Source organism: Oreochromis niloticus, linkage group LG16 (assembly GCF_001858045.2).
Source record: "Oreochromis niloticus isolate F11D_XX linkage group LG16, O_niloticus_UMD_NMBU, whole genome shotgun sequence".
Taxonomy (NCBI): Eukaryota; Metazoa; Chordata; class Actinopteri; order Cichliformes; family Cichlidae; genus Oreochromis; species Oreochromis niloticus.
This window is the reverse complement of record NC_031987.2, coordinates 2,400,296-2,426,755: the sequence shown is the minus strand read 5'-3', so window position 1 is coordinate 2,426,755 and position 26,460 is coordinate 2,400,296. Positions and strand designations below refer to the sequence as shown.

At 44.6% G+C, this 26,460-nt stretch overlaps 1 protein-coding gene across 1 annotated transcript; it reads left to right on the top strand.

Annotated features, from left to right (window-relative positions):
- Positions 1-26,402, top strand: fn1a (fibronectin 1a). Its single transcript, XM_005450408.4, has 49 exons — positions 1-315; positions 1,026-1,151; positions 1,264-1,398; positions 1,645-1,776; positions 1,886-2,023; positions 2,885-3,043; positions 3,499-3,696; positions 3,842-4,024; positions 4,626-4,802; positions 7,393-7,548; positions 7,855-7,983; positions 8,267-8,410; positions 11,026-11,147; positions 11,281-11,449; positions 11,532-11,717; positions 11,850-11,978; positions 12,123-12,212; positions 12,297-12,491; positions 13,774-14,052; positions 14,617-14,880; positions 15,123-15,217; positions 15,584-15,752; positions 15,872-15,958; positions 16,057-16,248; positions 16,814-17,086; positions 17,604-17,718; positions 17,795-17,871; positions 17,961-18,050; positions 18,151-18,417; positions 18,512-18,628; positions 18,762-18,926; positions 19,010-19,165; positions 19,251-19,364; positions 19,462-19,731; positions 19,889-20,100; positions 20,481-20,568; positions 20,666-20,851; positions 20,937-21,026; positions 21,122-21,313; positions 21,402-21,491; positions 22,180-22,288; positions 22,409-22,625; positions 22,837-23,007; positions 23,099-23,237; positions 23,399-23,560; positions 24,280-24,405; positions 24,564-24,670; positions 24,780-24,899; positions 25,035-26,402. The coding sequence occupies exons 1-49, from the start codon at positions 186-188 to the stop codon at positions 25,101-25,103; spliced, it is 7,506 nt and encodes a 2,501-aa protein (XP_005450465.1). The 5' UTR covers positions 1-185; the 3' UTR covers positions 25,104-26,402.
- Positions 26,403-26,460: the final 58 nt, after the last annotated feature.

Genomic DNA, 26,460 nt, shown 5'->3' with positions numbered 1-26,460 from the left:
GTAACCTGCACAGTGGGGCCGCAGACTGCAGAGGAGGACAGAGGGAGCAGGCTGGGACGCGGCAGAAAGCGCACAGTCTGATTGGAGCCGAGTTCTCTGCGTGTATTTGAAATAACACTTTCATATACGCATATAATAACACCGGGACACCTGCAGCTTCATTCTGCTTTCATCGAGTCGACAGTATGACTGGCAGCACCATCGCCAGGGTGCTGGTTGCCCTGTGTATCGGGAGCGCAGTGAACTGTATGCCCAGAGGGACGCACAGGGATCGGCGTCAGGCACGTCAGCATCACGTCCCCTCAGTCTCTCAAGGTAAGCCGTTTGTGAGTGAGTGAGCGAGTAAATGAATGTAGCATCCTGTGAACTTCCAATCTGAGGCAGGAGTGGGGGGTGGGGGTGAGGAAATTTTAATTAAACTGCTTAAAAGCAAAGTTTGCGCACTCTTTGGGGGGTTACTCCGTCTTAGCATCCACACTTTCAGGTGGTCCTTGCTGGATTGTGCAGTCATAAAACTCTGGATTAACCTCAGTCACCAGAAAACCTCCTGTCCCCCCCAGACCTGGTCTAAGAATGAGAAGGGAATAAAAATACAAAGAATGCCATCTGTTTAAAGGCTGGAAAAAGCCGAAAGGGAATCAGAAATGTGGCATCAGATGTGAACAAAGAAGATGGAGAGAGAGTGTAAAAGTGGAAGGTTATTATTCGCTGCTCTGTGCAAATGATTTATCACTCGGCATTAGGGTCCTTTGAAGTCAAGTTAACACATCCAGGCACTTTCACAGGCAGGGGAGAAGCCTTGTCCTCCAGCAGAGTGCTGATTCCAATTTAGGGTTTGCTTATCGTGTGGGAGAAAAGCCCTGTGTCTGTTTTTAGCTGTGGTTAGGGCTGGACAAGTTTCCAGTGGCGGCATTTGTCTTTCCAAATTTTAAAAAGATCTCTTGCTTTAATCTTTACCAAGCAGCTTTAATCTGTATCACTCAACTGTTTTTTCTCTCTGTCTTGTCTCCATTTTCACTGGTCAGAGGGTTGTATGGAGAATGGTCAGTTCTATGGAATCAATGAACAGTGGGAGCGGCAGTTTTTGGACAGCACTCTGGTCTGTACCTGCCATGGAGTTGCAGGAATCAAGTGTAAAAGCAAACCCCAAGGTTAGTTTGTGTGCTGTTAGCTGCGTTCACAAAAATCACATCTATTCTTCACTTCTGTCTGAGAAAAGAACAAAACATGTACCAAACATCTTTTCTGCTGTTGCTCTTAAAGAGGAAAGGTGCTACGATAAAGTCAACGAGCGGTACTACACTGTGGGAGAAACTTATGAGAGACCCAAGGACGGCATGATCTGGGACTGTACCTGTATTGGATCTGGGAAGGGCAAAATCAGCTGCACCATTGCCAGTAAGTGTGTGATACTGTGTGCCTGTTTTAACTGCTCTAACCTCAGACCACACGTCTAGGACTGCCAAACAGTAAACTGTTTTACCCCCACGCTCTCCACAGTTGATTAGAACCTGGTGCCATGCAGCTATTTGCAGTTAGTGGTTAGATAATGAAGCATCACATTTTTTCAGTTCCCTTTGTTTGCTTATGCTGATGAGCTTGAAATCATCTCTAAAATCATGTCTTGTCCTTCTCTGCACCTAGATCGCTGTCACGAGGGCGGGGCTTCATATAAGATCGGTGACACCTGGAGGAGACCCCACGAGACAGGAGGCTACATGCTGGAGTGTGTCTGTCTGGGTAACGGCAAAGGAGAGTGGGCCTGCAAACCTGTCGGTGAGTCATTCAGACAGGCAGTGACTAACAGATGCATTCTTCTGTATCAGTCATACGTGTGTTTTATAGACACTGCTGAACAAGTAATTAATGAGTTTGTACCCTGCAGCTGAGCGCTGTTACGACAATTCGGCGGGAACATCGTATGTTGTTGGAGAGACGTGGGAGAAGCCGTATCAGGGATGGATGGTCATGGACTGCACCTGTGTCGGAGAGGGAAATGGACGCATCACATGTACCTCCAGAAGTAAGAAAACCTATTTGCTTTGCTTTGTCTGCTCCCATCTACACTTCTGCTTCAGCTTTAGCTAAGAAAAATGTAATTCAGTTTTATTTTTATAGCACCAAATTACACCAACAGTCGCCTCTAGGTGCTTTATATTGTAAGTTAAAGACCCCACAATAATACAGGGAAAACCCCAGCAATCAGACTAGCCGCTATGAGCAAGCACTTGGAGACAGTGGGAAGGAAAAACTCCCTTTCAACAGGAAGAACCTCTGTAAGGACCAGCCTCACGGAGGGGCAGTCATCTCATTTCCTGCCGTCCTACTTTTAGTCATTTGTTTTCTAGATTTTTCTTGTTTTGCATGATCTCCATGGATACGTAAGCTTGTGTGCCGACCCTCAGAAAGTCACACAAGCAGAAAATCTGAATTTATTGCTGCTGTTTTGAATCACACATGTCTGCACATCCTTTAAACCCTCAGTGAATGCCATCCACGTAGTATGGAGTCTTATGAGAAGGACTAATGGTAAAGTGAGCTTGTTATTTCTTGGAGAATTTTAAGAGGCTGGGGAGGAAATGTTTTCCAGCTGTGTCGACAGTTTAAACCGTCACTCCAGTCCTTTATTATGTTGGCTGGTGCATCAGGTAATAATGAATGCTTTTCCCAATTAGTTTGTTGTTTTATCCAAATGCTCAGGGTGGCCTTGGACACTTCGTAGAGTTGATCAATAAATTTCCCCATGTGTGCACAAACATGCAACCAGCTGCTAGCCAGCGATTCAGTCCCCGCTCAATCGCTGCAGAGAGTTTCCCCCAAATCACCAGACTGCTCAGAGTTTCCATTTATTTAATATTCTACTTCCTATATCCTTCTCTCCTAGATCGCTGTAATGACCAGGATACTCTGTCCTCCTACCGTATTGGAGATACCTGGACCAAGACCGACGCCCGGGGTCACCTGCTCAAGTGTCTGTGCACGGGGAACGGCCGAGGGGAGTGGAAGTGCGAACGACATGCCTCACTTCACACCACAGGCCTGGGTGAGAACTGATCATATCCCTGTGTCTATTCTCCCCGGCTCTGTGCGAGGAGAGGAATGCGTACCAGAGACACATGTTGTGAGGCGAGAGAGATAAGAGGTGCCAAGAGGCCAAGTGATGAAGTGAGAAAAACGCAGCTTGGAACTCGTGATCATGACCTCATGAGACGCAGAGACAGAATGAGGGAACTCGGGAAAGTAGATGTGCAAATGTAGGGGAAAAGTGATGACAGGGTGTGAGACAGAAACACGCCCATTGTGACTTAAGGACAGTAAGACAGTCTTTTTATTGTAGTGTAGTCGTTACTCATATACTTAAGTTGACTCCTACTCCGAGTATGCACATGGAATACGTCTCTATAACTACTAATAATTTCACTTGTTCTTTATTCGTGCTTTTTATCTAACTTGAGCTGTTGCTGTGATATCTGACTGGTGTAACGTGTTGCGTTTTAGGCACCGGCTCCCGTGTTGTCACCAACATCCACCCTGTGGTCTACCAGCCCGACGCTGTGCCCGAGCATGCCCAGAATGGAGCCTGCCAGACGGAGACGGGGCTGATGTATTCTGTCGGCCAGCGCTGGATTAAGAAACAGGGAACTACGCAGATGATCTGTACCTGCCTTGGCACCGGGTCCAGCTGCAACCCATGGGGTAATAAATTATTTCTTTACAAATTTGCAAATTACAAAGTTCACCTGCAGAGTTAAGCATAATTAGGCTGACAGCAAAGTCAGACATACAAAAACGACTGTCAAGTGGTTTTTATGCCTCTGTGTGTTTTCCCGTCCTCCTTCAGATGGACCTGCTCCAGTATACGGTGGCAACTCCGGTGGTCTGCCCTGTGTGTTCCCTTTTGTTTACAAGGGAAAGACCTACCACTCTTGTACCTCTGATGGACGTGCTGACGGGCAGCTGTGGTGCTCCACCTCGTCTGACTTTGAGACAGAGCAGAAATTTTCTTTCTGCACAGAGAAGAACGGTGAGCTAAAAGCTGGAGCTGTGACGTGTTGACGTGTTTTTTCTTCTGTGGTGGTGATTGTGTGCTTCACATAGAAATGTCATCTCTTTGATATTTGAAGAAAATGAGAGTGGGCTGTTGAAAAAGGCCAGAGTTGTCGTTTTATCGACAGTATGGCTTTTCCTTGTCAGTGCAGGTAATCCCCTCACAATGGGAACAAAGGGGCGTGAAATGACACGCAGACATGTTTACACGACATGTGGATTTGTCCTTAAATGTGAGGCTTTTCCCATCTCTTAACTTTAAGACCTCATACAGGTTTTCTGATGTGCAATAACAGCGAGGCTGCAGTGAGAAGGAAGCAGCTAACCATGTGCGGGTGTAATGACAGGCGGCTGGCCAGCTGTGAGATGGTTTTCACTGTAGCACTCAGACCTGCTGTTCTCCTAATGTGTTAAACAAAAACCCTGAAACGTGTTAACAATGAGCTGCCGCATTCACATTTGTCCAGTCATCACAAGCTTGTGTCCAAAGCAAGATGCACAGTCTGTCAAGGAGACGTCTCTGTGAGGATATTTATTAAACTTATTACTTATTATTTCTTTTTTTTCTTCTTCTTTAGCAATTGTGGCAACACGTGGCGGTAACTCTAACGGTGCTCTCTGCCAGTTCCCCTTCCTCTACAATGGCAGAAACTATACCGACTGTACTGCAGATGGACGAAGGGATGGCATGAAGTGGTGCGGCACCACAACGAACTATGATGACGAGCGGCGTTTCGGGTTCTGTCCCATGGCTGGTAAGTGTGTGTAGAGTGAGAGAGGGCTGTCAGCTCATGGCTCAGCAGTTTCCTAACAATGATGGCAACTAATTGCTAATTGCAAAGTCTAACCTCCGCCCCAGTCTGAATGCTTACCCGACCTTTAAAGCTGATTAAATTAGCATAGAGACGATTATCAGCGTGATGCTAGAAAGCAGCCTGGGCTGATATCACAGGCAAAGTCTCGTTTACAGTTCTTGCACCTTTTGTTTACAGCTTGGTGCCAATTAGTCTCTGTGGGTAACAAAGGAGACTGAAGCCAGTGAAACTGTGGGAGGGGTCATTAAAACCACACTAATGTCTGAAGCAGTAATGACAGCGATGATGTTGGTGCCATCGCGCTGTAAAATAAAGAGAAAAATCTGATCAATTTAAACTTTGGAGGCATAAAAGTCACTTTTTACAAAGTAGCTGAGCTGTTACAACAAATGTGTGTTTTTGGCATCGCAGCGAACACATTCAGAGCGCAGGGGCTCCTTTATATTGACAGTAATGACTTCACAGGCATCGTCAAAACAAACACGGTCGTTGAGGTGTTAATGGTCATGTTTAATCAGGTCTGGAGCCCCCTCGCCTCCACCTGTGGTCATCTTCTTCAAAGCTTTCTGCACTGTCTGCCGTGTGCCCGCTGACAGCCTCCAGCTGTGACCCACAGTCAGAATTTAACCTCCATTATGCAAATTTCATCATTTACTTGGTTAGATCCACAATCTAACAACTAAACAAAACAAAGTAATCCCTTTCTCAAATTCGGCCCCCGTGCCTGGTTAAATCTAATCTGTAATCAGCCTCTCAGCTGCTGATAAATCTCTTTGGCATGGAGGAATTTAATTTAGTTCCCACAACTCTAACAGCCAGCAGCTTTTTAAATAGCCACTTTGAAGTCATCAAACCAGGGTTTAAATTACACTAAAGAACATTAGTTTTATTAATTTTAAATAGATGAATGCTGATGGACTGCAGACTGACATTTAGGCAGCTGTTAATGGGTTTGTAACTGGAACAGATTCACATTTTACATGGTCTGAAGGAAAGGCTCATTTTAACTGTGAGGGGAGAAACGCATCCAGCATGAATTCAACAATATAATGAATTATTTCAGCTGGTCAGGACCACTGAACCCAGAAACAAAAACACAGACATTTGGACAAATGGACAAAAGAAGATTTAGTATCAGTTGTTTTCCGTTGATTTGTGGCTCAATTTTGAACTTTACACTTAAGAAACGAAAGATCTGTGGTTCAGTCTCAGGAAGAGACACAGATCCCTTTGTGTCAGAAAGGGTATCCGGAGTTTAATAAAATTAATAAATACATGAACAATCTTCCAAATCAAACATGCAGAGCTGCTCGCTGCGGTGACCTGTTGTGAATCAGGGAGCAACTAAAAATAGCTTCTCGTCATCACTCAGGCTCATGCATATTTATTTTGAACAGAATTCATATTAAAGTTATTACATGTTTTTAACAAAAGCATACACAGAAGTTTAGTGTTAGTGACATACAGCATGCTAGAAGACTTTTAATAGAAATAATATTTTTATTTTATTTAAAACTGCAGCGGCCCGTAAAGCCTTCCTAAGTCCTTTAGCCCATCTTTAACCACGTTCTCATCATTCCTGTACTTATGTCCTAGTGTTACGCCCCCACTTAAAAACCAAGTGTTGACCGGGGTGGGGGGTAACACAAAGAGAAAAAGAAAACATGAACTACTGGAAAATTAAAGTCATTAAACACGATTTATTGCCCAAAACTACTACAGTAAAAAAAAAAACACAGGGAAGCTCTCCTCGTCGGGGTCTCCAAGGCCAAAACAACTAATTAACACAGGGCACACCTATGCTTACAATAAAAGAAAGAAAAACAAAGTTTCACAGAGTTCTGGCAAAATGGGGGAAATGGCAGGGGTGTGGCAGTTTAGGATGGCAGACTATATGCCGTGGCTGACGAGCTGAAACACCCCTCAGCTGTGGCTCATGAGGCACACCTGCAACACAAGAAAAGGAAAAAAAACCTCTCTCCCCGAGGGAGAGCCACCAGAGGTCAGCGACCGTAACACCTAGCTACAGCCTTCATGTGCAGTGATTGGTCCATTCTGACTGCACACACAAAAACCCCGCAGTAAAGTAAAAACGGCCACACGCTTTCTTTCTGCACATGCACGCTCACACATAAAAGCAGGTCTTTACTTGCATCAGACACTTTTTCAAACTTGTATCTCTCTGAAAAAAATCCAAATCACTCACTCTTTTTAATTATGGCAGATTTCATACATACGAGAGCACATGACAGCTGTTTCTAGCTTTTAATCCAATTTTCTTTGCTATGGAGACAAAGACAGGTGTTCTGTGGGGTCTGCATCCTCTCCTACCCTGTGCAGTAATAGCAGGGTTGAGTCAGTGATGTCCAAAGGGCATCGTTCACTTTAATGTGTTTGTTTTTATCATGATGAAGGTATGCTGTGTGTGTGTGGATCCGTGCATCTAATTTGTGTGGGGTATTTTTCCTCCTTACTATTTCCTCCTCATTAAGACCAGCAGGTGTAACATTCAGTTGCTTTTGTGTCCCAGCTCATGAAGAGGTGTGCACATCGAATGAAGGGGCCATGTACCGTGTAGGCGACCAGTGGGACAAGCGTCATGAGGTTCTGGGTCACATGATGCGGTGTACCTGTGTTGGCAATGGCAGAGGAGAATGGAGCTGCATTGCTTACTCCCAGCTAAACGGTAGGTGTCCACACGTAGCTGTAGGCTACACCATGACAACAAGCAAGGGGCTACAGACTGGCATTAGATCTCCCTGAGTGTAAAGGTGAAAGGTCGTATTAGATTAAAATCCCTCAACTGCTCAGCTGCACTTTATGGACCCTTAGCTGCACCTGCACTGCACACAGACACACAAACCCTGCACTGCACACAGACACACAAACCCTGCACTGCACACAGACACACAAACCCTGCACTGCACACAGACACACAAACCCTGCACTGCACACAAACGGTGCTCAGCATTTTGTTGAATGTCTGTTTCAGATCAGTGTAGCGTGGATGGCTTGACATACGAGGTTAACCAGACCTTCACCAAGCGGCACGATGAGGGATACATGATGAACTGCACCTGCTTTGGCCAAGGCCGTGGCCGCTGGAAGTGTGACGCCATTGGTGGGTTTGTCATTGCACGCACAGTTCGCATTTTTTCCAATCATCCTAATCTTTGTTTCAGTGTAGGGTCAAAGAATAGACATGACTTGTCTTACTGACTAAGCTTATGCTGTGTATTTGTTCATTGGACTGAGAATCCTCTTCATTTTTATTACTAGTAAAAATATAATAACTCACAGTGAGTGCAGGCTCTGAACTGTAAATATGGATGTTTTAGGGAGCAGCGTGAGTTTCAGCACCCTTGTTTTTTGGATACTCTTACACTTCTGCTTTGTGTCCTCAGACCAGTGCCAGGAGCCAGAGACGAGAGCCTTTTATCAGATTGGAGACTCCTGGGATAAAGTCATCCATGGAATCATGTACAAGTGCTACTGCTATGGCAATGGTGTTGGAGAGCTGAGCTGCGAGCCCCAGCAGACGTACCCTGGTGAGACTTTAAATGTGCTTTTGTTCGTATATTTTGGCCCGACGTGCGGCTGTAACAGCAGGAGCAAAGGAAAATCACCAGGACTGTGATACAAATATTTTTGAGTGGGATTTAATTTACTTCAGCTTAAAATACATTTTCAGTTTATTAAAAGTCCAAAGAATAACAGGAAGCTGTAAAGGCCAAAGGTCAAATGACGACCATCACACTCTCGCCTGTCACGGTCCCGAGCATACTCGTTTTTTCCTCACCTGGGCACCTTTTCCAGCATCACTTTGTGCTCCAACTCTTGAAAAATGTTTGTTCAAGTCCCTTTGGGAAAGAGGCCTTTGACTTTGATGTGAAATAGACAGAGCCGGGAGTGGGTGTGATTTCCTCTTTTACAAGTGCACCCCCCACTTTGAGCCTTTGTTCTTGCCAGCATGTGGTACAGCCCCTGTGTTGTTGCCACAGCTGTACCAAACGCCACAGTGCAGAGTGTGTATCCAGCCCAGACACACCTACTACACACCGAGCTCCCTGAACAGCAGGTTTCAGTTTGTGGATTTTGGCGTCACGTTAATTCAAATCTCATTTCATAAAGTTTAAACCAGCGTCACTCAGAACAAGACGTTACTTTACATCCTCGATTCAGTTACCTGGGTTGTAATCTCAGCGCACACCTTTCAAAATCACAGATTTGAGCTGGATTTAAGTTCCCTCTTAGTACACTTTGCGTTCCCTTTTATAATCTATCACTATTACCTTCATAACAGACTCCGGTGTGTCTGTCGTGCACGTTTAATGTTTTTTAGGTGCTTTTCCAAACGTTTCCCCAATTCTATAAAAGAAAAGAGTCATGCACACGTGTGAGCTTGTGTGGTGGCTTTAGTGTTTCGAGGAGCAGAAACATTTCCATCTCCTGCAGCTTGGATAAATGTATCAGGTTAGTTCCAAGTGAGGCTGTAACTTTGTGCAAGCGGTGACTGTTCCAGGTTTAAATGGACTGTTACTGGTTTGCTCTGTATCTGAAGCAGGTTGACAGAAGATACAAAATGTAGGGCACCGTTCTACCGTAAGTGGCCATAATCGCAACCAGCTGTGAACTAGCTCCGCGTGTGTGTGCATGTATGCGTGTGTGCACATGCACGCAAGCTCTTTGGCATACAAAATACAGCGTGCTAAGATTTAAGGGCAGCAGGAACCAGATCCAGACTTGAACTCGGTTGTGAAAACCATAAAAGGTAAAAATGGAAAAGCAACAGATTTCTCTTAAAGGACTTTCTAAAGCTTCTGATTTGGCACATGCGTTGATAAGATCTAGAAAAAAATGTTTTCTTGTCTGCCATCTATGTTTACGTCTTCTTGCCTGGGGTGTAATTGAATCTTTTGATGCACTTCTTATTGTTAGGATGACTCCCAGAATGACTTCCTTTTGCCGCTGTCCTTATCACCACCTCGCGATGCGTCTGTCGGTATCAGGAATGAATGTTGTGTCTAAGTGTGTAAAGTAAAGGTGCAAGTCTGCATGCACATGCTTGTACATTAAAGAGACATAAGTAAAGCTGGGGAGAGCGCATTTGTGAGGCTTGTTGTATAGCCGCTCTGCAGTGAGCGTGCATCCGTTCGTGCACCTCCCACATCTGATTCTGTATAACCCTTACCCTCGCCAGTGGCCTGTGGGGCTGTAATAGGCAGTAATAGGTCCCAGATTGTTTTTGAGGTTTGCGTATCTGCTAGAAACTTATGGTTAACCACGCCACTTGCTCAGAAACTGTGATTACAGGTCTGCTATTTGGAAAAAGCAGTTAGAAAACCTCAGTTCTTTATAGAAGCTACCAGTTTCTATGAGCCCAGCTTATGTCAGGAGTCTGTGCACCACATGACTTCTGTTTACATTCAGGATGACTCGATATATCCCCTTTGGATTTCGGCCTCTGCTTATACCACTTCTCTTCTTTTGTCTTCTAACCTGCAGAGTCATCTTGTATAATTTGTGCATTGTTCGGTGAACTCCTACACTTCTGCAACTTTTTATAGTGCAGACTCAAACCCTTACAGTTTTCTCTCAGATGGTGTAATGACCACCGAATCTCGCCACAGCGTGGTTGTCCCCTCACAGACGAGCACTAATGCGATGGGTCAGGTGGTCACTGTTGTTTGGGTGAATATGGTGAAATTTGTTGGTTAATTAAGCAGCGAAACATGTTTCTTGGATGGAAAAGAGACTACACAGACTACACAGTGGAGGAATAAGTTCTGTATGTCAAATAACACTGTGAGAGAATTACAAGCTTCATACTAGCGTCACTTTTTAAAGTGTTTTTGCACTTTTTTAGCTTGTTTCTGAGACAACAGGAAAAATCTTAAACTATGGTGGAAGCAGAAAATGTTGAGAGAAAGCAGAGTCTGTGCTGGAATCTCACACAGACCTGCTAGTTTTTCACACTTTTTCTCTGCGGTGTTCAGGAAAATCCTCCCACACACCCACTCGCTGTTAAACTGGGTTATGTAAAGCTATTGGTTTTACAAAATGATATCCCACACTGGAGCACAGATGTGCCTGTTCTCCTCAGCAATGCACAATGATCACTCACTGCACAGCAGGTGGTAAAGCAGCTCTGTCTCTGTCTCAGGTGGTCACCGTCCCGTCCAGGTGATCATCGCAGAATCTGGAAACCAGCCAGACTCCCACCCTATTCAGTGGAACGCCCAGCCGTCTGCGCACATCACCCAGTACATCCTGAAATGGAGAGTGGTAAGGGTTTTTCTTTTTTTGGAGATTTGTTTCCTCCTCCTCCTCCCTGATTGGCTTAAACTTAATTAACCATTTAAAACAATGTCAGCCTGTAAACTGTCCCTCAGATCTTACATCTCATGTGATTTTACAGAAAAACTCTCACAGCCCGTGGAGAGAGGTGGCCATTCCTGGCCATCTAAACTCGTACACCATCTCTGGTCTGAAACCCGGCATCACCTACGAGGGTCAGCTGATCAGCGTGCTGCATTTTGGACGCAAAGAGGTCACACGTTTTGACTTCACCACCACTTATGGATCCTGTAAGTTAACACAGTCACTGATGGTTTTGGAGGAATGTGTATGGGACCGTCCTGAATAACCGGTCTCTGACTTTCCTTGTAGTGGCTACAACACAAGGCGAGGCCACCCTTCCTCCACCTGTGGTTGACATCTCAGAGTCTGTAACCGAAATTACCTCCAGCAGCTTCGTCATCTCCTGGGTTTCTGCCTCGGACACAGTTTCGGGTTTCAGAGTGGAGTACGAGCTCATCGAGCAGGGACAAGGCACTGGACAACCCATCGTTCTCGGTAGGCGCAGATACAGATATTTACGCTTTCAGATCAAAAAAATTGCGTGCTGACATTTTGCCTGATTTCAGAATCACAGAAATTCCCTCGTTCATCACAGATTTGTTGATACAAAATATTTCTCTCTGTCAGATCTGCCCCGCACAGCTACCTCGGTGAACATTAATGAGCTTCTTCCTGGGAGGAAGTACACCGTTAACGTCTATGAGGTTACTGAGGGAGGAGAGGACAACCTCATTCTTACTACTTCACAAACAACTGGTGCGAACACTCGTGTTATTTCTCGTCATCATCACCTTGATTTTAAAACTAAATGCAGCCAGACTGAATACAGTTTGTGTCATGCATCAACACTGCACACCACAGTGGTTATAACTCAGTTTTTACACCTCATTTGTTTCATAGCACCGGATGCTCCCAAGGAGCACGAAGTGGAGGAAGTAGGAGATACATCCATCATGATCAGCTGGGAAAAACCGCTGGCTCCCATCACTGGTAAGCTACGCTAATATTTTCAGTTGCTGGCTACTGAACTCATCTGCCTACAGATGGGTAACTGTGTCCTCTCCCTCTGTGCAGGCTATCGTGTGGTCTACACTCCATCAGTAGAAGGTGAAAGCACAGAACTGAATCTCCCTGATACGGCAACGTCGGTGACTCTGAGTGACCTTCTACCCGGGAGCCTGTACAACATCAGCATCTACGCCATTGAGGACACCCTGGAGAGTGAACCCATCTTTGTACAAGTCAGCACCTCTGGAGAGCCACTGCCAGGTAAATGAGTTTGTCTGCGTAGGTGTGCTGCTGGCTGATTGGTCTAAAAGATGTAAGCAATAATCCACGATGGTTCCTGTCAGCACCTCTAATCTTTGCATATCATAATTTGATCTTCCGCCTGTGCCTCCATACATTTTGAATTAATACACTTGCCATGAGGGCACCCATTATAACCTGCAAGTTGTCCTGTGGCGTATTTAGAGATTTATGCCTGTTTCCAATCGTCAGTAGAAGCAAGGCGAACTTTCCAAGGAAAGTCAAGTCACTGAGTTCACAGCTGTTGGGATGGAGTTATGTAAAACCTCTTGCGCTGCCAGGTCAAACATGTTGGTGGCCCAGTCACACAGATGTTAGAAGAGTGTGTGTACAGTTTGTGTGATGAACTGAAGATGTGTAAATTAGCTGACTGAGTTTAATAGAAGGCATAAAAGTGAAACTCCACCTCACACTACAGATCATATTAGTCAGTTTTAGGCTGTTTGTTGGTTGCAGGGTTGGAAGTGCTCGTCTCAGTGAGCGTCCTGTAACAGTAATCATTTATAATTATTTACACACATGTTAAACACATCAGCTGCATTAGACTGGATTTATGCAACAAGCAATGAAGGTCAGATGTTTTTGGAAATGCTGCAGTCATTTAGCTTCAGAGTGAAATTCGGGGCTCTGCAAAGACCCAACCCAAGAAACTTTGTACAATAACTCAATGTTTGCTATGACACAAATCGCCACCTACTTAACTTGATCTGGTATGTGTTATTTCCCTTCTCTTATTCCTGCTCTTCTGCTGCTCGGGTCAGATTTATTTCTTCTCTTACTAATTTTGTCCAGGACTTTTGTCTCCTACCTATAAATTTATGTGTCTGAGTTTAGTCTCCGCATTTCTTAGCTTGTTTAGCAGATTTGTTAAAAACTAACCAATGAGTCGTGTTCATTATTGAGGGACTTGCTGTGATACTTTTGCTATTGTAAAGCTGTTTTAGACTCTTCAGTAACATATTACTTTTATCAAAGCTTCCATTTGTGGTACAGAAGTCAGGCTTTCTGGGTTCTTCCCTCAAATGCTTCTGCATGCTTCCTTTAGCGAGGGAAAGACAGTCATACACATTAATCTGCATGTGCTGAGTGATCACAGCCAGCAGGAGCTGGACTCCATACATTGCATTATACGTGCATTTTTTTTTTTTGCTCAGCGTTTTGTAAATAATTTTAACCCAATGTTTTTAGTCTAACTTGAGTTTTAAAAAACAAATACTGACATTTTTTTGTGTCGTGCCCACAGATGAAGTGGATTCCCCGATCGACCTGCAGTTCTTTGAGGTGTCTGACAAAAAAATCGTTCTGACTTGGTCCAGACCCTCTGGTGAAATCTCAGGTTACCGGGTCACCGTGGTGCCCGTCGATGAGTCTGGTTCTTCTCAGCCAGAGATGAATCTGCCCGTCAGTCAGAACGCCTACACTGAAGTGACGCATCTACAGCCAGGAACACTGTACCGCTTCAGTGTCTACGCCATTCATAATGGACACGAAAGTTTGCCACTTATTGGAGAGCAATCTACCAGTGAGTATGACAGATGGCCTCCAGGCTGCAGGGAAATCATTTACATGCCAAAACTGGATGTGAATATACACAGCCTCTCTTCTGTGCATAGCTAAAATCTGGGTAAAGAGGCATTAACCCCAACACAACCACACTGTGAAACAGACAATATAATGTGCACGTTTTAGTTATCCTATAAATAAATGAAATCATAATTACTGATCAGAAACTATAATAAACAAGGTCTTATTTTTCCAGTAGCACATATTTCCTGTGGTAGAGTTTTTTGCATTTTGTCAGGGCGTCTGGGGATTTAGTTCTTCCAAGCAGCTTGGGCTCTGATCCAGTGATGAGTTGATGATTGTGGGGGCTCTGCGGGGGCCATTCCATCTGTTATAGGACCCTTGTTTCTGAAGATGGTTTGTTGAAGATACGACTGGCTGTTTGAATATGGGATAAACCAGAAAGAGATGAAGCGTGAAACATGCATGACTTGTTTATAAGAACTAAAACTGTTCATATGCTCCCGACAGTCTTAGATCAAACTGCTCTGTATCTAACAGTGTTCATTATCTGTCTTCTCAGAGCCAGATGCCCCCACAGACATCCATTTTGCCAATGTGACTGAGGGCAGCGCAGTGGTGCTATGGTTTGCACCCCGTGCCAAAATTACCGGCTACCGTCTCTTCCTCACTGTTGAGGGCTCCAACCCCAAGCAGCTGCGCCTGCCTGCCCGCCTCACCCAGTACACCCTCCTCAACCTGCAGCCAGATACCGAATACACGGTGACTCTGCACGCAGAGCAAGACAACACCATGAGCGCGGGAGAGACGGCTTTGTTTACAACCAGTGAGTATCCAGTGCATTAAGCTTTGTGGCCACCCTGCACTATGCTCTGTTAGTTAACAATGTCACGTTATACTTCAAACTTTTGTGCGTTTTGCTATTAAAAAAGATTTTTCTGCATGAGTCGAGTCAATGAGGCGTGGCCTCCTTCAAACACCAAAGCATGAATATTGAAGTTTTTGTTGTATTTATATTCCATGACACCAAAATTGATAAGAACACACTTTCACCTTCTGTGTTTGTAGCCCCAGCAATGGGTAATGCTCCTCATTTCAACACTGATGTGACTGATTCCTCCATTATAATCACCTGGACTCCAGTTCCTCGCGTTGGATACAAGGTATGCTCACTGACAGTACATTTTTACATCATTTGCCTTTTTGGGTGCACGTTTTTTTTTTATGTGTGTAATTCTGACTGTTTTTCTTTTTATCCTAATCGTTAAATGCGTTTTCCTGTCTGCTGTGGAAAGCACATTCCAGTAATTCTTACTTGAGCGTGCGCCTCTCAAAATTAGCTACTAACATGGGAACTTGAACCCTCGGAGATAAATCTGATTGGTTAGAAGATGTCGCACCAGAGATGAGAATGTTCTGCTGGCTTCAGTGTTCTTGGGAAAGCACTGACCTCTGACCTTTACCTCCTGTACCCCCAGTCCATGTCTCGCTCTGCTCAGTCTGTCTGACTGTGTGCATTTATCTTTCAGCTGACAGTACGGCCCAGTCAGGGTGGGGAAGCCCCGAGAGATGTGACCTCTGACTCAGGAAGTATCTACATTTCCGGTCTGACTCCAGGAGTTGAGTACACCTACAGCGTCCAGCCGGTCATTAATGGATACGAGCAGGGAACTCCGATCACACGCCGCGTTGTCACACGTAAGTGAAAACCAGAACAGCTGGACTCTTTTCATTCCACTTTCCAAACCTTTTTATATCGGGTTTGCAGTCTTTTTCCACACCTCCTCCTCTGATCTTCCATCCTTCTTCCTCTCCAGCTCTGTCTCCTCCTACCGATCTCAATCTGAAGCCTAACCCAGGCACCAGTGGTGTCACAGTGGAATGGAATGGAGCCAGTACTCCAGGTACACACTTGAATACATGTGCAATAAAAAGAAAAATCCCAACAAACAAATCATGAATAGCCAGTCTAAAAACTAAATGCCTCTCTTATCCCTCTAAGACATCACTGGGTACAGAGTGACATGCACTCCCACTGACGGACAACAAGGTAACAGTGTGGAGGAGTTTGTGGAAGCTGGTGAGAACTCCTGCACTCTGGAAAACCTGAGCCCTGGTGTGGAGTACAACATCAGTGTTGTCGCTGTTAAGGATGAGATGGAGAGCACTCCGGTATCGACTGTCATTACACCAGGTGAGATTTTAAATTTCATAAGAAGGCCTCACAGAGGTTTGAGTGGGTTTTCTTCCCGGTCCATCAGTCCGTGCAGACAGGATGTGCATGTGTGCAGAATGGAAAGTCGTTCTCTAATCAGCTGCAGAAGCAACATTGCTGAAATGTTGAAGGTTGATGTTTTCAAATAAAATATCAACCTTCAACTTTTAACACCTACCAGCTTTTTACTGATACTGTTGCTCTCTGCATAGGCATCAGCAGCTAAGTGCCTAGACTAAAGTGACTCATAGGTAACACTAATGCTTTTAATGTTAACTTTATATATCACCAGATGGTAATATAGATATATTGCCATTTGGTGATATATATATCTATATTATAGGAGACGCAAACTTAACATTAGGGCTTCCATCAGTGTCACCCTGCTGGAAATCCAGTTTTTGTGGCCCAGATTAACCAGTTTGTGTCCTTTGTCTCCTTTTTCTTTTTCCTCACATTTGGCTCTTTGTTTCTTTGTTTGGCGTTTCTGGGTTTTTTCTCTTTCTTTCTTTCTCTGCCCCCAAATCTCTTCCCATCCATCCAGAAGTACCACAGCTGACCGACCTCAGCTTTGAGGACGTGAGCGACACCACTATCAGTCTTCGCTGGACACCGTTCAACACCAAAGCCGTCACTGGTTACAGGATCACTGTGGTTGCAGCTGGCGAGAGCGTACCCATCTTTGAAGACCAGGTGCTGTCCACAACTGGTCAGTACACGGTCTACGGACTGGAACCGGGCATCGACTATGACATCAGCGTTACCACTCTGACGGAGAATGGCGAGAGCAAGCCCACCACGCTCACTCAGCAGACCTGTAAGAGCCGGCTTTCTACCAAGCTGTACTGACAAAAATACACACGTTTAGTGTGAATTCATTGTTTAGGTTATATAATGTAATAAAGCTCTTATTAAGCCTTTGACACGGTTCTTTAAACAACAGAAACCTTTAGGTTGCTGATGTAATTGCTGTGCGTGTTTTGTTGTCAGTTTAATAGCCGTGTGTGTGTGTGTGTGTGTGTGTGTGTGTGTACCATCTGGTTTTAGTTGAGAGGTTTATCATACTTATTCCCCCCCAGTACAAACAGTGCTTGTTCTCCCAGCTTGAAGATGTTGTAAAACTTCAGAGGAGGATTTGCACTGACACACAAACACATCACAGACTCGTCTTTTAAAAGACGGTCGTGTAAATATTTCACTTTCTCTTTTAGTTGTTCCCTTATGTTTGGTTTTTCTCTTGCGTCTTTTCATGGAGTTATTAAATTTCCCGAATCCCGTTTCACAACCAATAAGAAATCTCATAAATCTAACAGTCTGCTCTGTCTTTCCTACAGCTGTGCCAGCTCCCACTGATTTAGCCTTTGGGCAGGTTGGGCCAGACACCATGGAGGTCACCTGGGTCTCTCCCCAAGTCCCAAACACTGCTGACATTAACAATTTCCTGATCAGGTACATGAAGAAACACAAAAATGTCCTCATTCAGTAGCTTGTGAATATAGCTGATGTCGGTCTCTGTGTTATTCAGGTATCATCCCATCGATGATGAAGATGAGATTACAGAGACCAACGTAGGAGGGACGGCTAACAGTGTGGTGCTAAGAAGTAAGCCGTAGTCAGGATTAACACAAAGCCAGGTACAGTCACAGAAGAAAGGGCTGCATTCACACCTGTGGTGTTGTTGCTGTCCACAGATTTGCTGCCCAACACCGAGTACCTGGTGAGCGTGATGTGTGTTTATGAGGAGAGGGAGAGCTCACCTGTGGTCGGCACTCAGAAAACAGGTGATTCTAACTCAGGAGCAACTTTGCATCAGCCTAGAATCAGCCACTGGTGTCATAAAGTGAAATCATCTTTATCCTTCTTTGTCCCGACCTGCTGCAGCTCTGGACTCACCCGTCAGCCTGCGCTTCTCTGAGATCATGACCAACTCCTTCACCATCCACTGGTTAGCTCCCCAGAGCAAAATCAGCGGCTACCGCATCCGTTACCAGATGGTCACGGGTGGGAGGTCCAAAGACGAGAGGCTGCCCCCATCCAGGAACCACTTCACTCTGACTGGACTCACTCCTGACACAGAGTACTTGGTCAACATCTTCGCCGTGAGCGGGACACAGGAGAGCCTGCCACTCAGCGGGACACAGAAAACAAGTATGAACGCCACTTTTAATGTTTTATCCACTCACGACGTTATCGCCAACACGTCGGCTATGTATTTATTTTTCTTTCTGGCTTCTTTGTTCAGTCTCTGATGCTCCCACTGACCTGGAGGTGCTAGACTCGAGCCCGACATCCATCACTGTCCGCTGGGCCGCTCCCCCAGTTACTGTGCGCTACTACAGGATCACCCATGGAGAGTCAGGTAGACTTACAGATTTAATTTGTACTAAGAACTGTATATTTTTCTGACTATATTATTCCTTTTTGCAGTTTTTTTGGTTAGTTTTTAGTAAATTGTTACACTTGCAAACGGAAGGTCTTACTTTTTGCCTCAGGTGGTCATGGTAATCCTAAGGAGTTCACGGTTCCTGGCTCTCAGTCCACCGCCACAATCTCTAACCTGAAGCCTGGAACTGACTACACTATTACTGTGTACGCTGTGACCGGCAGAGGAGACAGCCCCGCATCCAGCATCCCAATCTATGTCACTCATAAGACAGGTACGGACACACAAAGTGCACAATGTCTCTGAGACATAACAGCGTTACGCTTTCCTTTTCATCTCTGTTTTCTTCTCTTGCAGGAGTCGACTCTCCCTCTGAGATGGAGGTGACAGACGTGAATGACAACAGCATCACAGTAAGGTGGAGCCCCGCCACGGGCCCCATCAAGGGTTACAGGGTGACTGGGGCTCCCAGAAATGGACTGGGGCCATCTTTTACCGAGGTGGTGGCTCCAGGTACGTTTCCCACATTCACAGCGTGTTGTGATATTTGGCTGTAATCTTTGAGCCGTGTTGATTTTCCCTTTTTTGTTGTTTCCAGATCAGACAGAATTTACTTTCTCAGGCCTGATGCCGACATCGGAGTATACATTTAGTGTGGTTGCTCAAGTACAGGACGGAGAGAGCTCTCCACAGGTGGTGACTGCTTCAACAAGTAAGGGTTTGCCTTGTGGAAACTTTTAACTGCAAGTTTACTTAAACGACATCACCTTCTCATACTTGTCTTTCGTATCCTCTCTCATTTCCTTTAGATGTAGACCGCCCCAAAGACCTGACCTTCTCAGATGTTGATTCAACCTCACTGCGGATCACCTGGGACAGTCCCGAGGGAACGGTCACGTCTTACCGAGTGCTCTATTCAAGTTCTGAGGAGGGAGAGAGAGAGCTGCTTCCTGCTCCCAGAGGAGACGCCGAGTCAGCCGCCATCTACGGTCTCCAGCCCGGCACCGAATACACTGTGAAGGTCATTGCTCTGTACGATGACACAGAGAGCACAGCGGTGGTTGGGACACAAGCTACAGGTAGGGAAGGGAACATTTATAACTGCATGTTTGAGTACATGCTCCAGCGTCAAAGCTTTCTAATTAATGTGAAACAGCAGTTCAAGTGAAAAACCCAGGTTTCCTCTTCTGTTTCCTAGTAACACTTATTTTTCTTTTCTTTTTTCCGTCCTTCCAGCAATCTCTTCTCCAACTAACCTCCAGTTCTCCCAGGTCAGCCCTACTTCTTTCATTATGCGCTGGGACATGCCGGGTCAGGACAATCAGCTAACAGGCCTCAGGGGCCTCACAGGCTACCGTGTGGTGGTAAACCCAAAGAACAAGAGCGGGCCTACCAAAGAGATCAACCTGGCCCCAGACACCACTCAGGCACACATTTCTGGGCTCATGGTGAGTAAATTAAATCAACTTCCAGTGCCTTAAACTTCAATAACTTAGCCATCACAGATACTGACACTTTTTCAGTCTCTATTAAGTAACGATACCAGACAAGAAGGAAAAATGTTCCGCGCTCAATGATAAGCTGTGTACATGATGTAATTGTAAGCATTTAGCCAGTTTGAGCTTTAGTGCATTTACATGTGCAGTAACACACACACACACACACACGGAGGTCTGCACACTTGCTGATAACGACTCCGTTTAACGAGGCATTCACAGGCACACCCACACCTGTGCATAAACATGCACATTTAATCTCGCAGCTTCAGTTGCTAACTTGACTCTCAGCCTTGTGGAGAATGTAACCGTATCTCTTTGGGTCCCATTAGATTGCAACCACCTATGAAGTCAATGTTTATGCCCTGAAGAACTCTCTAACCAGCAGGCCCGTCCAGGGAGAGGTCACCACCCTGGAGAGTGAGTTTATAAAACAGATAATTTGATGCATAAAAATGAAGAGCTGGTTTTATTCCACCTTATTAATACTTTTTGTCTGGTGCTGCTTTGCTTGAAGATATCAGCCCGCCTCGTCGTGTACGTATCGCTGATGTTAATGATTCCACCATCACGCTGACATGGCGGGCCAAGCCAGACCCCATCACAGGTTTCCTGGTTGAGGCCACGCCCACCCACTCCTCTTCGGGCTACACACCCATCCAAAACACCATTAGCCCTGATTTGCGCTTATACACTATTGCAGGTACGAGACAGCAGAGTTTAACGTGTTTCTGCACATACACACAAACGTGCTACCTCTCACTAACATGTCTGTATTAACACTCTAGGTCTGGAGCCTGGCACCACTTATAAGATCAACATCTATACACTGAAAGGACATGGGCGCAGTGTACCTTTCACACTCACAGCGAGCACAGGTAAGTGTACACATCACACAGTATTATGTATTTACTTTAGAAAGAAAGACTTTCTCCATATTTTCTGAGTAATGACTTTTCTGTCTGTCTTGTAGCTCAGCCTCTGGTCATCCCACCCACAAATATTCGCTTCACCTCCCTGAATCCGAACAGCATTTCATTCATGTGGGAGCCGTCACGCAGCCCAGGTATTACAGGCTACTACGTCACCTATGAGGAGGCGGGTGGTCTGCCTCGAGAGGTCCTTCCTAGACCCCATGCAGGCCAGGACTTTGTTACCATCAATGGTAAGTGTCCATGAGTGTTACTAGATGTCATGTAAATATTTATTTTAAAAATGTGATGAATCTTTTTGACTTTTTCGTTTGATAATAGGTCTGAAACCAGGAACGGAGTATGTCATTAAGATCGTAGCCCTGCAGAATGCTTTGAGAAGCACACCGCTGGTGGGGAAAGCCAGAACCCGTAAGTGCAGACGTCGTCCACCTGCAATCGTTTATCGGCCAGAGCAGACTTTAGATCTGTGACGTTTTTTGTTACAGTTCAGCTACAGATGTTTCTACGTTTCACTGTATGTCGAATGTATTAAACGTGAAAAAGTAGCTTTTATTCTGACTTCTGGTATCACTTAAGAGAAACATTGCAAAGTTATTTCTCTTGCATTAAAGGGAAGAAAAGAAAAAACTATTCCCATCACCTTTTTAAAACGTGATATGCTAAAGGTGGGACATAATAGTGTTGTTATGGAATAATATACTCAGTTTATGAGTACTTCTACAAAGACTTTGCAGATTACACCATTAAATAAAAGCATTAAAGGTTGTTGTTTTTTAAGTTTCCCACTTGCAGCAGTTAGATGATGTAATGGAGAGAGCTTTGACTTTGCTTATTTTTCATGATTGTTGTTAAGAGTAACTTCTCTCAGAGAGACAAAACCAGCAGCAATGACTGCTACATGAGCTGAGCTGTGCTGCCCTCTGCTGGCTATGCAGCACAGCTGTAGATAAGTTGGGCAAATTATGCTTGTCAGAGGGTCTGAGTTTAGCTGCCCAAAGATTGCTCTTTTAACCATTATCCAATGAAAACAAGCCAAACTAAGTACTGGAATCTAAGAATCTAACAGCCAGCACACGTTTGTCTTTGATCCAATCAGAACCAGCTCCAGATCCTCAGCTGTTGTTCCCCGAGCTGCCTCAGCTTCCTGTTCCTCATCGCCCCACCACTGACATTCTGGATGTTCCCGAGTCCTTCGACGACAAAATGTAAGCATTGCCACAGTCATATGGAAAGGAAGGACATTTCTTTAACATCCTAAAAGTACTTTTTGATTTTGCATCTCTGGTTTTTGCTGTTTTATCATCCTTTTCTTTTTGTTTCTCCAGTTTTGACTCCAACCACGTCCACCTGGCTGGCACCAGCGGCCAGAGCCAGCCAGGCCAGCAGGGTCAGCACATCTATACAGAGTATCAGGGTCTGGGCCCCAATAATGGATTTGGCCCCTACAGTGGACCCAAAGAAGGCCAGAGACCCACTCTCAAAGAGCCCTTAATTTATATTCCTGTGGCAGGCCCTGATGGAAACAGAGTACCTTTGGTCAAGGTGGGTGAGACCCTGACGTGGCGCTTAATCTTGTTTCAGTAAAGCAGTGAAAGCATTCTACAACACGTTACATCGGCTTTATTTGATGAAATCAAAGTAAAAGCAAATCTTACATCTTATGCATGCTTGTTTTTGATGTCAGAGCAGGTACGAATACATTACTCCAATTAACATTCATGTGCTCACACTTTGTTCTATGTGGCTCCTCTAGGTCAGCGATGGCCCTCTGCCTGGTCTCGCGTTTGGTTTTTCTGACAGTGAAACAGAGATTCCCCAAGAAGCTCAGACAATCACAACCATCTCCTGGAATCCCATCCCTCACACGACAGAGTACGAGGTGTCCTGTAATCCTATCACACACCTGGAGGAAGGAGGCTTCCAGGTACAGACGCGCATGCACACACATTCACGTGTGAGCTCGTTTGATATGAGAGGACATTCCTCATTCAGCTGCTTTATCTTTCTCCACGCAGATGCGTCTCCCTGGCAACTCCACCAGCGCCACTCTGATTGGACTGACGTCTGGAGCTTCCTATAATGTCATTGTGGAGGCCATGAAGGGTGGGGCTAAAGAGAAGGTTTTGGAGGAAGTCGTAACCGCTGGCGATGCTGGTACAGTAGTTCACACTGGCAATTTTATTCTTTCATCACAGAAAATTAATAAGTAGAAAAGATTCAAAGTCTGAAGTGAAAAATGGGAAAATATTAAATCAGTAGCCCGAAGAGTTTCTTAATGAGCAATAAAAATACATTTTGTTTTTTTGTCTTCAAAGGTGGCATCCCCATCACCCCCAAACGGGATGTCTGCTACGACACGTTCACACACATCTACCATGAAGTGGGCTCAGAGTGGGAGCGCATGTCAGAGACGGGCTTCAAGCTGTGGTGCCGCTGCCTGGGGCTGGGCAGTGGGCATTTTAGGTGTGATTCATCCAGTGAGTGGCTTATTAACCCTATCCCAGCATGCTTTGCAAAACCCTGCCATGGAATTAAAGTCCAGTAATAATTCTATGTGATTTAAACACGAGGAATTTATAAGAGGGAGACATAAAACAAGCAAATGGAAATTCAGTTAAACACATAAAATGATGCCATTTGCCTTCATGCACATTATAAATTCCTGAGTCATAGAATCAGCAGATGTTCTATGTGCAGCAGCATGCAGTAATAAAATGTCAGCATGGGCAGCCACAGCAATGAGAAATAGACCTTTGCATAGAACATTTTTTGCCTCAGGTTTAAGTGTATTTGCTGTTTAAGTTAATCATCAAGAAAATTCTTTTACTGTGTGTGAGTCAGCTGTAGCCTGCCCATGTGGATCCCTCTGATTCTTCTCTGCAAACTGTGAAAACCTCACAGCAAACTGATCTGCCCGACTGAGCCTCGCACTCAGTTATTTGTATTGTCCATAACTGCAAAGCTAACATGACAATACGAGAAACTGAGAGCATTTCAGGTTCAGTCATTGTTTTTTCTGCATATTTATTATGTGTCTGCACACGCTGCATAAATATGTATCTGTGAATGGGCTTGGCTGATGAACTGCTTTCTTTATCTTTTGCACATCTGTGCATTCACTCCCTCTCTACATCATTTCCCCGTCCCTTTCTTTTTTCGTGTCTGTCCCTCTCTTTGCTGCCTCTCCCTTCTTCAGAGTGGTGTCATGATGGCGGCAATAACTACCCTATTGGAGAAAAGTGGGATCGCCGCGGCGAGAATGGTCACATGATGAGCTGCACCTGTCTGGGCAACGGCAAGGGAGAATTCAAATGTGAACCTCGTAAGTGCTGACTGGTAGACACACAGAAGAGCCGGGTGTGATGTTAGGTTAATGATACAAGAACACGTTTGGTGTGAATAAAGTGATGAGGTTTATGTCAGAATGTTTACATTTGTTGAGTTTACTCTCATGCTTCTTTCATTTCTATCCTTCTCCAGATGAGTCGACATGCTATGACGATGGAAAACTGTACCAGGTTGGGAATCAGTGGCAGAAGGAGTACCAGGGAGCCATCTGTACCTGTACTTGCTATGGAGGACTACAGGTAAGAACGCCACCTGTACTGTTGCTTTAAAGCTCTTAAAAGGTGTTTGTGTGCACTCAAGGCCAGGCTGGTTTTTTGTGTGTGTAACATTTGGGTCTCCTCTCTTCAGGGCTGGCGATGTGAGAACTGCAGGAGGCCAGGAGGACAGACTGAGCTGGAGGCTGACCTCCTCCAGCCTGTTCGCTCAGACGTCTTTGATCGGTACAGAGAAAATGCTCTTCGCAAACTGGTCAGTGTCTTTTTCTAATAGTAATCTTTCCAATTAAGATTTTCATTAGTTAAATGTAGCTGTAGGCCATAAAACATGCATGTATTTTTCTTCTCTTTCCCTTCTACCTCTGATGTGCCCTTCTCTGTTCTCCAGAACATCCAGTGTCCGATTGAATGTTTGAGGCCGGAACTGCTTGCAGACGCTATCAGCCCACAAGATTAGAGACGAAAGGAGTACGAGTAAAGGAGGATAAAGTGACGAGATCCCTAACAGCATCAGCATCGCTTCAAGAAGGAAGCCCTCCCTCGCCTTTGTGAAAAGGAAATATTTCCGTCAGATTTGTGCCTTAATTTTTTTCCCACCAAATTGTAGTGCCTTAACAACACTTTTCTACTCCAATCCTTGTGCCTTTCAAAGACCTGTAGCAGCTTTCTTTGTGGGTTTGGAGCCACTTTTCTTTAACAGAAGCAGGGATTTCTTCCATCAGATTAATTTTAGACACAAAAATCTGTCAGAGCACGAATCCTGCTGCTTCACCCCTTCAACGTTCATTCCCCAAATGTCCTGTTCTCTCTCTCACACACACACACACACACACACACACACACACACACACACACACGCGCGCACGCGCACACAAGCAGTATTGTTATGTGTGTTTTGACTGTTGTATTGGTGCTTTTGTTTTCAGAACATTCCTCTTTCAAACACAGAATGCATTTATGCAAATCTCCAAATGTTCCCTGATGTCTGTAGCCATCTTTTGTTGCCATATCAGTTTTTTCAAATGCATTTAGATAATGGTGGAATGCATTTTGTGGGTCCTTCCATATCAGGAGAAAGATGAAGAGCTGTTTTGCAAAGGCAGTTTCAAAGCCGTGCAAAATAACTTTTTGCTCCTGTGGGTCAGTTTTAGTGACATATACAGAAATGACCATCACAATCAGATTAAAATGAAACTGCTATGACAGTTTTTATTAGCGTGAATCTACATTCTTTGTAGTGAAGTGTAATTCCCTTTGTTACGAGGAAAGCACTCCTGTAAGTATCCTGTGTATATCTGTGGTCAGTGTCCTGCTAGTTTGAAGAGCAGCTGATCTTTTTAAATGACAAAAAGATTTGAAACAGCCTTTCTTTTAAAAGATGAGCACTGTTACTTTTGATGTGCTATTGTGTCTGCTATTAATCTTTAATTCACCATGCAGACGGTCGTCAGCAATATGAGTACAAATTATAGAATCTATAAAAAATTAAAAAGTAAACCCAGAACTGGCTCACCTAAAAATGTAATGTTGTTGCAAAAATAAGTCGGAGAATTCACCATAATTTCCTAGTGGATTACATTTTAGTGTTTTTATTTTTTATTTCAATTCTTTTATTTATCCCTTGTTATTCAGGCATTTTGTTCAGTGCTACTTTAGGGTGTACACTTTATTTTTGATTCATTTGTTTTTTATGTTGTTGGTGCCAGACTCTGAACTACTGTGGACTGAATCTTTTTAATAAACTGATAAAAACACATGCCTGTTGGTGAGACTGAATTCATTCCGAGTTATCTCTTGGGAAAGAATGGGACATG

Excerpts from the sequence above, each read along its gene's own strand:
- fn1a (XM_005450408.4), top strand. The coding sequence starts at position 186 with ATGACTGGCAGCACCATCGCCAGGGTGCTGGTTGCCCTGTGTATCGGG. Across the intron at positions 4,803-7,392 it reads CGGGTTCTGTCCCATGGCTG|CTCATGAAGAGGTGTGCACA; the intron begins GTAAGTGTGTGT and ends TTTGTGTCCCAG. Across the intron at positions 24,406-24,563 it reads AGAATTCAAATGTGAACCTC|ATGAGTCGACATGCTATGAC; the intron begins GTAAGTGCTGAC and ends ATCCTTCTCCAG.